This window comes from Xiphophorus hellerii, chromosome 20, assembly GCF_003331165.1.
Source record: "Xiphophorus hellerii strain 12219 chromosome 20, Xiphophorus_hellerii-4.1, whole genome shotgun sequence".
NCBI lineage: Eukaryota > Metazoa > Chordata > Actinopteri > Cyprinodontiformes > Poeciliidae > Xiphophorus > Xiphophorus hellerii.
The window spans coordinates 25,205,334-25,216,222 of NC_045691.1; the positions used below are offsets into that span (position 1 = coordinate 25,205,334).

The 10,889-nt window shown below is 38.0% G+C and overlaps 1 protein-coding gene across 1 annotated transcript; it reads right to left on the reverse strand.

The window, feature by feature from the left end:
* Positions 1-1,301: 1,301 nt before the first annotated feature.
* Positions 1,302-3,008, reverse strand: opn1sw2 (opsin 1 (cone pigments), short-wave-sensitive 2). The gene is made up of 5 exons (XM_032550461.1): positions 2,574-3,008; positions 2,318-2,486; positions 2,069-2,234; positions 1,746-1,985; positions 1,302-1,474 (listed from the first exon to the last, which is right to left on the reverse strand). The coding sequence occupies exons 1-5, from the start codon at positions 2,950-2,952 to the stop codon at positions 1,373-1,375; spliced, it is 1,056 nt and encodes a 351-aa protein (XP_032406352.1). The 5' UTR covers positions 2,953-3,008; the 3' UTR covers positions 1,302-1,372.
* Positions 3,009-10,889: the final 7,881 nt, after the last annotated feature.

The window sequence follows — 10,889 nt, forward strand, 5'->3', positions numbered from 1 at the left end:
TAAAGCAATACCTTGAAAGAAAATTTGCTTTACTGTTCTGTATAAAACATGAAACTGTAAAAACTGGAGAACATGACCTAATATGCTCGTAGCATAAGTTCATATACAATTTTAGCGGAAAAAAAAATTTTCTGTAAATTTTTGTCAAAAAACTTGTTTTTAACCATGAAAGTACTGATATTACTGACTACATAAACGAGTACACATCTTGTAAAGACTTTTAAAACAAAGATTGTTTATTTGTTTTTTTTTTCTCCCAAAGAAATTATTATTTTTACATGCCTACCATTTCAATTTGTGCCGAACTTCAGTGGTCTGAACCCACATTTTCCTCTCTGTTTCTACCGGGATCATAGGATTCATTTATCGGCTCTCGATGTTTGATGTCGAGATTGGGCAGGGTGAATCTTTAGTTATCTTGGAGTTAAGGTTTTATTCCTTGCTTCTGCAATTTGAAGTGGATGCTGTGATTCTTTCTCCCAGAACTGGAAAATATTCAACTGAATCCATCTTTACATGTCAGTAAATTAGCAGCGGTTACCCTCCTACTGCACTACTCCCACGCTTAAAAGTTGAAGCTGTCTTTGCTCCGGTTAGCAAAAAAACTATTTCCTCATTTAACTTTAACCACCCATCATGAATAGAATATAAAATGCATAAACATATTAGTTTTTTTTTTTATTTTAATTTTTAAATCTTAATTTTGTGCTGGTACACGATCAGGAAATAAGCTGAGATCCGCATCACATCACCACCATAAACTCTAATAACTCCCCCATGATTGTAAGAAAATATGATTTACTGATGCCAATAAGCAATATCTAACAACAGTAGATGACTTTGTTATTTTTGATCTGATCAAGGGTCACAATCTGCTATATTTTGTAACTGTGGATTAGCCCAAACAGATCAGAACCATAGCAAATGGAACCAGGGTTTCTGAAAGTCTCCAGAAATATCGCAGCATACAATAAAATGACATGCGAGATTTGAGCGTATTTATTTCTACTCATGCGCATAACTCATGAAAACACTTAAACTACAAAGAGAGCTCAACTGAAAAGCAATGGTGAGGAACTCTTTGTGGACGTAGGAAGGAACAAAATGGCAACGATTGAATAAAAATTAACTTGGAGGCTGTTTAAACTGTAGCATGCCCCTAATAAAATAAATATAATATTAATAAAAAATGCAAACACTGGAAATTCTTCAAAATGCAATTAAAAAAAGCATGATTTCATAAATTGTCTTTTTCGTTGACATATTTAGCAGAATGTTGCTAAGTTGTTCTAATTATTTTTGCTGTTGTTGGATTGTGAAATGTTTGGACATAGCATTTACGATTTACAATTAACAGAGGATTACGGTCAGACTAAGCCGGGCCAACTTTGGAGACTTCAGTCACTGACTGAGTTGTAGAGACTTCCTCCTCTCCATCCCCCATCCCCAGCATGGATAACATGCATGTTCGAAACTGAGAGTGAGAAAAGAACAAAAGAATTATTGAGTTGTTGGGAAGCATCAGACTTAGGTTCTCGTTTATCCTTGTTATTTGCTGGAAATTGCCAGGAACAGCCAAGTGGCATTTAAAGATAATCTAAAATGTCTGGAGTGAAGTGATAATACAACAAACTGATGCTTCTCTAAGTCCTTCTTTTACCCTGGCTATCCTTTCCAAAATTACATAGCTACTGGTCATGATGCCTGGCTTCCTTTATTGGAAAACACTTTGTTGTTTTTCGCACCTGCTTATTTAGGAATACGTAGATGACGGGATTGTAGACGGTGGAGGCCTTCGACAGGCAGGATGGTAGGGTTGCTAATCTCAGGTCGAACGTTTGCCCACGGTTGTTGACGACCCAAAGAGCGAAGGAGGCGTAGGGCATCCAGCATACCAAAAAGCCCAGCACCATGACGACCACCATCCTGGTCACCTCCTTTTCAGCCTTCTGGGTGGAGGCCGACTCAGCTTGGGCCTTTGCTACCTGTTGAAAAGGCCGTGCATTTCACTCTGATCACTGCACTCACTGAATAAGATCATGAAACAGCAATTTTACTGCTTTCCCACCATTTTAAGTGTTATGAGTAGCTGAGAATAACAAAAAATAATGGTGGTGAATGGAACGGCAAAGCAGAAGCAGAAAAGGAACATGACATAGGACTCGTTGTTGTATTTGTTGTTGGTTGTGTACCAGTCTGGACCGCAGGAGCACTGGAGGCCTTCTGGGATGTACCTAGGGGAAATAACAAGAGTTTGCTTTGCTGGTCTAACAGCTTTGCTTAAGCAGGTGACTTATTTTCTGCGTGCCTTTCTTACCTGCTCCATCCCAGCAAGGGCGGGACTGAGGCTGTCAACGCGAAGATCCAGGTGAACACGCAGCAAGCCATCGCATGTTCAGGCTTGAAAGCAACATTGCCAAGAGGTTTGCAGATGACCAGCCATCTTTCAAAAGCTACCACTGCCAAAGACCAAAGGCTTACCATACCTGGAAGAACCAAGAAGAAGTCTCAACCACTTTGAACATCAATATACTGCGATGTAGCATGAAGAAGACAGGTCGATTAGCTCTTACCCCCTAGCGTTGCGACAAACCCTTCGATCTTGCACGCTAGCGGCCCAAAGATGAAATATCTGAATGTGAAGGAGCAGCAGGCGGTGAAGGAGCCGACCACAGACACAAGAAGGTTTGCCACGGCCAAGTTCACCAGGATGTAGTTGAGATGGGAGCGAAGCTTCTTGTACTGCATGGTGCACGCGATGGTGAGGGTGTTGATGGAAGTGCCGACGACAAAAAGAAAGAACGTGAATCCGGCCATGGCGTAGAACATTCCCGAATTCCCCAAGTGGTCCTGAGGAACCGAGAAAGGGCTGAGGGATGAGATGTTGTCTGTGTCCAACGGGATTGGGATCCAGAAGTCTTCTGGAAACTCTACAACTCGGTTGAACCTCATTTCGCTTCCTTTCTGAGCCGTGAAACTTGGGATGAAGAACTTAAATTTTAAACACAATAACGATGGAGAGAGAAGTCATAAATGACACCAAGTCCAAATCTAAAACATGCCTCTTTCTTCCCCTCCAGATATTTATAAATACTCCCCCACCTCAGACAGCACTGTACCTCATAACAAATTAATTTGATAATTGACTAATTGATTGGGTTTTTTCATTAACCGATCTAAGTCATTTAGGGACCCCCCTACTGTTTTGCAGAAAACACAATTTGCATGTGCTCTGAAGATGTGCTCAAAGAGACAACGGGGTCTGGCTGATGATCTCAGAATAAATCTGCTATTTTAGTGTTGCTGGTTGTCAAACATATACATTTTCTTCAGGATGTGATCTAAAATTTTGCGTAAATTTTTGCCAAATTTTTCCAATTCTGCCAACCGGAACGTCGAACATATGAGAGCACACCAGCATGCATGCGCCTACAGAAAGCTGTCACCGGTGTGCAAGTGCTTTCTATTGAGAAGTTTGTTCATAATGTCAAAACCTGGTTAAAACAGGTTAATCCCACTTTCTGGGGGAAAAGCTCAGCGGGCCGTTGCCTGTTAATCTGTTTGCCTGTAACATCATGTCTCATAATCCCATGCAAAGAACAGGATAATCCATCCCGCTACTTTAGCTGTTTGTGTTAACTCTTTGGCAATTAGCCTTCGTCGCAGAGCTTAAAGGATTCTTCCTGACGGTGTAATCATGGAAGTCTCTGTCCAACAATGCCGTACAAAAGAGACGGTGAGTTTTAGTGTTTCAGACGAGGAATGCATGAAAACAGACAAACGCAGGCGGAACCGCTGCGCATCTTTCACAAATTGCAGTTGTGCTTGTGTTAGATTCTGTATAAAAAACAGTTCTACAGAATTGTTATTCAGCATAAAATGTTGCCAACCATAATTTTTTTAAATCCTCCTGTGTCCATTTTCAAAAATATGTACTCACATCATGCCTGACTTTGTTATTATGAATGTATTAGATTTAGAAAAATAAAATAAAATGGACAAATGGATGTCAGCAAGACAGCCGTCCAGTTTTTCTATTCTCCGACTTCCTCTCCAGTCACCTTCATCTTTCAGGAGTGGAACTTCCAGGGTGAAGACTGAGCGGGATTAGGATTATCCCCAACAACCAGCACAAAGACTTGGTCCCTTTTCTATTTATATTTGACCTATATAAATGCTCTGTAATGCATTCAGTGATCAAAGCTTGTTCAAAAGTGTTTGAGATCTTCATTTTTTTTTTTTTTTTTTTTTTTTATGAACTTAAAACGTCCTTATGAAAACAACCTCAGAAATAACCCGGGCTTTGAGAAAACCAAGAGCACTCTCCCTGTGCCTGGAATGTCATAAATTTAAAATATATGAGGTAAAACGAACAAATAAATAAATAAGAATTTACGTTTTGCGGTGTGCTTGAATTGCATCCAACCTCAGAGTATTGTCATAAACCTTTAGCATTCTGGTTGTCCATAGATGGTTTATAGAAAGAATTAAAGTTTTTTTAGTCCAAATACTAATGTGAAACTTTAAATACAAAACTATAAGTATGCATATACTTTGCCTTGGTGGACCTGGGTTTTTCCATAAACAGCAACAGAAAGAAACACTGTTAAACATAGTGAGGATCCAGAGGTCACACCAGCTTGCTGCTGGATTACGACTCTGAGTTCTTGGCACACTTTGGTTTTAAATGAGAAAAGTTGTTGTAAAATAAAAAAATATATAATAATAAAATAAAAAAACACTAACATTTTAAAAGACTGAATTTGTGCCCTGAAAAATGGTTCTTTGAGCCAACTTCAGCCCAAAATAATGATTAGAATTTGTTTCACCTAATTTTATTAGAATTTTAATCGAATGAGAATTGTAGCTTGAGCAAAACTTATAAAATTAACTCTATTCGTGAATTGACAACAAATCACATTTGAAAATCAAATCAGAACTATAGTTTGAGCAAAACTAATAAAATTAGCTGTAACAAATTAAGAGTTTTTCTTTTACATATATTTTTTTGTTTTTCAAAGAAACATTGTTTTCAGTGTGGGCAGCTAAATGGTTCCGTTCACTCAGAAAAAAACGATTGCTAATGAAAATCAATTTCAATGTTCTGCAAATAAAATGTTCTTCTTCATGGACTTGATACAGGACTTTCATTGCAGTTTTTGAATTGAACTAAATTGAACTGAATGTGTTGTGAAGACGGACCACACACAGGCCTGCTCAGAAGTGGATTTTTTAAAATTATTTTACTTTGGAACAATGTTGTTGTTTGAACACAAAGTGCTCAAAAAGCCCTATGAACACCTTTAATGTACTCACCCTGTGAGATCCCAGTCCTGCTTTTGATACAGTCAATCACAATAGTCTATATAAGTTCAAACATTACATGATGACTAAACCATCAGTTCTGCCAACAAAGTTCTGATGCGAAGCCCTAAATGAAAATGTACGTCAAATATACAAAATATTAAAAAAAGAATTCTGGAAACAAAATTGTACTATTATGACTAAAAGTTATTGAACGAATTTGAACCATTGAAGACTATCAAAACATTAATCTGTCTTGATTATAGAGCTCGGTGTAAAGCTGATACAAGGAAATTTGAAAAGAAAATCAAAAGTCAGTGATATTTATTGAAACTGACTTACAGTTACAAATATTGCCTGAGGTGTAGAATGAAGACCCATTTCATTTCAACCTATGTTAGTGGTGTGAAGATATGTCCAGCTTAGAAGATGAGAAAAGCACCATCCATCCATCCATCCATCCATCCATCCATCCATCCATCCATCCATCCATCCATCCATCCATTTTCTTAACCCTAATCCCATTGGGGTCAGCAGGGGTGCTGGTGTCAATCTCCAGCTGTCTACGGGCGAGAGGTGGGGTCACCCTGTACGGGTCGCCAGTCCATCGCAGGGAGAAAAGCACTATTTTGGGTTAATTAGAAAAGAATAACAATACTTTTGAAATCTAAAGCTGGAATACCTAAAAAATTGTTAGATTTGAACATTTCTGAAAGAAATCAGACGGATTAAAATGTATTTAAGTGTTTTGGGCTGACTGGACTGTAATGTGCCGTTACAGACTTTGATAAGTATAAGTTCTAGAGTCTTTTCTCTCTATGAAAAGTTCTGATATGGTGTTTGACTGAAAAGGATCTACTGAATTCATTTGAGTTGGAATTACTTGTTTTTGCCTTGATGCGTGGAGTTTACCTGATCTCTCTCCATGTGTGGGTTTCAGTGGAAAAAGTTATACATTTGGTCCAATTTGGTGTTTTTGTGTTGATTGCACTCTGGACTGGTCACCAGAGTCCAGATGTCCAGTTTGCCTGTTTGTATCCCATATGATGGGATACATGGAGGCAGGAAAGCATTCAATTCAAGTGAATTGAATGCTTTCCTGCCTCCATTTTCACATGTAGGTTAACCATTGTGGATTAGTTGATTATTTATTTTGCAGTTATGTATTTTTAATGAATTTTGGTGCTAAGCATTAAAAACTGAAAAATCTCCCATACAATTTGTGTCATTTTATAATATTTTTAGCTACAGTGAAAAATATGATTAGATTAGTCTATTTTATTATTTGTTATTCCGGTTACTGTTTGCTATTATTGATTGATTTTTTCTTTAAAAAAATGACTAAATATGACTCTTCATCAAACCGAATTAAATATGATAAACTCCTGGCGTTAGATGTTATTCGGATTGTAGAAAATGACTTTACTTTATATGTCAAAGCAGGTATAAAATGGAGCCTGCTGTTGACTTGCCGTACCCACTTTGACAACTAAAATGGTTATGAAAAGTTTATAGGTATCTCTGTTTCATATCAGAAAAACATGGAAACTTAAAGATTAATTTTACCACTACTTTACGCAGTAAAATAACCAACACCCATCCGAAATTGTGGATCCAGCGTAATCAGTGACACTGCTTTGCGGAAACGTTCGACAGACGATCAGACAGATTTCCTATCGACACAACATTCATTCCGTGTTGTTTGGTTGTTTTGTTTGGAGAAGAGTTGGTTGCTTAAATGGGTTACCATGCAGAATTTTAGTTTCAATCCAGCAGTTTTTGCCTGTCAGTATATTTTTTACCTTTGCCCGTTATCATTATTTCACATTCTCATCAGCATACATCCATTGAGGATTTGGGAGATTTTTTTTCCCCCCTCCCTCCAACTCCTGCCAATATTTTTACACCTAGTTTTTTTTAATTTCATGCAGTAGTTTAGTTGCATCTAATGACCTTTGCTGACACTCGCAGTGCACAGAGTGATTAAATTAGCTCCTTATGGAGGAAAGACTTCGAAGTCAGCTAAGTCAATCCCCAATACTATTAGGATTGCTAATCACATGTCAGCCTACTCTCAGTTAACCTCCTTTCTGTTAGCATTAGGGTGGATGATCTCTGCCTGTGTTGTTTTATCTGGATCAAGAACGGATAACGCCATGTGCTGTGTGGATTTCCACACGGAACATGATTGTTGCATTTTTGCTAATTACAGTCCAAACGCTGTTGGCAGAATGTTGTACAAAAGGGTTGCTTTAGCGGAGACAGACGCCTCCCAACAATAAGCTGATTTTAAAAAGGGAGTAATATTCTGTTTAAGTCTGTTGTGACAAATTAAAACGAGTAATTGTGAATTCTGGCTCGGAAAGTCATGAGTTTCTTACCAACCCTGACTTCAAAATCCAACATGGCTGCAGCGCATATAAAAACGTAGTGAAAAGTGACGCAATTAACATTTAATTTGCATTTCTGGTGGTTTGTATTTTATTAAATCGTGTTGCTAGAGTGCTTGAATGCTGAACATGTTAATCAATCAATCAAGTTTATTTGTATAGTACATTTCAGCAACAAGGCAGTTGAAACAGCTTTGCATCATGAAAACATAGAAACATGATAGATGCATCCTACAGTCACCAATCGTGAAACCAGTAACAGCGGTCACACTTTTTTCCAAGTGCCACCATCAATATCGTCAATACACATCGACTATGTTGGTCTACATTCCACTTATTATGGGTCAAAAGCAACTCTAAGCAAGACAGGTTTTAGCCTTGATTTTAAGGAACTCAATGTTTCAGCTGTTTTTCATTTTTCTGGACGTTTGTTCCAGATTTTCTTGTCCCTATTGGTAGTTGTTGTTAGCCTGGTTACCTAGCACACCGATTAGCAGATCCCACAGGTTTTCCGACTTGTAACACGGTTAAGTTGGACGTGACGTCATTCCAAGATCCGACTTCCGAGGTCAATAGAATGTGGGATAAGCACTGGGCGGAGCCTGATGAACTCGCATCAGCCAAACTGGTGCTAACCTCTGAGCTAGCGGCTGCACCTGAAGCCAACTTTTTCTTTTCTTTTTTTTTTCTTTGCCAGTCACTCCCTTCAGTTTCAGCTTTTGGAGTTAAATTAATCCTACTGTAAAATACTTGTACACAACGCATATGCAGCCGTAGGGCTCAATTTATGAAATGTCATTGAAACAAAGTATAAAATACAGATAAATACTGCAATGTATGTTGCCAAAATGAATTTCTTGAAGGATGAAGTGTCTGGACTCAGCAGAGAGCAGAAGAAGGACTCGTCAAGCAGCAGCGCAGGTGGGAGAATGCAGAGACGGGAGCCTCGTTGTTCAGGGCTGCCAAAGTAACAAGATCGTTGGCATCTCATTAGAGGGTTAATTTTAGGAAAAGCAATCCACCACCAGCAACAGCAGCAGCAGCACAAAACAACTTGAAGATCCACAGCAGTGGCCCATCTGCTGCTCATGCGTCACGTGAAAGCAGGCATTCGTTCTGCTGATCAGATTGTGCTCAGAGGTAAATTGGATACGAATGCAACAACTGTTTCTGTTCGAAACAGTTAACTTGATATGGTGGAAATACCCAAGTTCAAAATGTCTGAATTTGAATTCCTTAAAGTGTAAGAAGGTTGACTGTGGTGCGGAAAAACTGAGACTTCTGACAGAGAATTGGTGTTAGGATTGTTATCTGCTACTCTGGTTCCCCCATAAATAAAATTCAGGACCGTTTATTATCTCCCGAAGTCGCCCAATTGCCGAAAAAGAATCTACTTGTGTGTCAAATTATTTTCTCCGGTTGCTCTGTGAGGGCCTCAGAGGGTTGTTGGAGAACATTAGCGAACAACGAGAGTCATAAAAAACAAGGAACACTCAAAAAGCTTCGTGAGAGTTAACGGGAAGACAGATGCGGGTAAAAACTGGGAAATTCCGGAAGAACACCTGCAGACAGAGGTTTGCTTTCCAGGAGGAGAACGTCTCTTAACACACTGCCGTAAAAACAAATCAGTGAGTTAAGATCAAGATGTAAATCTAATCACACCATCCTAATTCTACTCTGTCACCTTCACTTGTTAGAGAAACATTTTTCAAGTTGTCTTTTCTTTTTTAAAATTGAATTTTTAGAAAATTCTAAAATGTAGAATTTTAGAATTCTAAAATTCTAAAGATTATGCATGAGATTATGCATAATCTTATGCATAATGCATAATCTTATGCATAATCTCATATGCATAAGATTCAAATGTCTGGCAAAGGTCTGCTTTCACATCTTCATAGAACACTTTATTTTACAGTAACTGATTTCAAGCTCAAAGAAATGACGAACACGGTTGAAGAAAGTAAAACTTCATGTTTTTCTGTTTCAGTGTTCTGATATTTCTCGCAAACATTCTAGAGAGCTGTTGTAAATTGACTGCAATTAATTTCTGCACAATAACAGATCTAAACAAGCATGGCTGTGGGAAACACCTAGAAAATAATAAATGACAGTAGTTTAAATGAGAACAGAATTGTCTTGGAGCAAATGTAAATGTGCAAATTATGCATAGCTATTTCCTTTGTGCCCTTTTTTTAATAAAAGAAATAGACAAATCATTTTTGAGGAGTATTTTTTGAATATCTTTGCTATTTTCAATCTTCCTCATGCTAGGCACACTCAAAAGGTTCTGCGAAGTTTCTCATCCATTTAACCAATCATTATTCCGATGACGTCAACCTTTAGTCTGTTATTATCTGGCCTTATCCTTCTCCTGTAACGTGCGTAAGAAGCACCTTGGCCGCTTTTACGTGATCTGTTTCGTATTTTCTCCACTACATCCTTTCTGATGGCAACGAAGCAAATGAAAACTTAGACAGTTGGTTTCTACAACTTGACGGTAGACATGCTCAGTGAATAAAGCAATTCATCCTCCAGAGGAAAAGTGATGTGGCATGCAGGCTGCAATACGTGATCTGTTGCAGAAAAAGATCTAAGCATTTGTTTTACTGAACAAAAGAAACCCGTTAGGTTGACCATCAAAGGAATGATGGAACATTTTACTTCTTTGACCTGGAAAACATGTGTATTTATTCACTTTGTTTTGGGTTGATGGTCTTATGTACTGTTAATCAGCTTCCTGCTCTTGAGGTCAGAGTGGAGCACCTTTAAAAGAGGGTTAAACAAAATTAAAAAAAGAGTGAAAATGATCAAATTCCAACAGGATGTTAACTATCTGATTTCAAAACATTTTTTTTTTCACAACATAAAAAAGCTTCTTTTTTTAAAAAAAAAATCAAATAAATAAATCAATCAAAACGTCTGTTGTTTCGCCTGGACTTGTTCCTGTCACTGTGCTGATCTCGCTTTTTCACTGAGATGTGTTGACTTGCGAAAATCTGCCATCTAGTGGCACGGAAATGCATTGCAACTAAGAACAGTACCTTTTTAGGATGATCTCTTACATGCTGTCACTTTTAATGTGTTCGTTTTCTTTTCTATGCTTAAAAAAATGCAGATTATAAATATATGACTAAAGATGACGTCTAGAAACATTTATCCTACTCCAAATGCTTCAATATTACAGTAGCCACACGT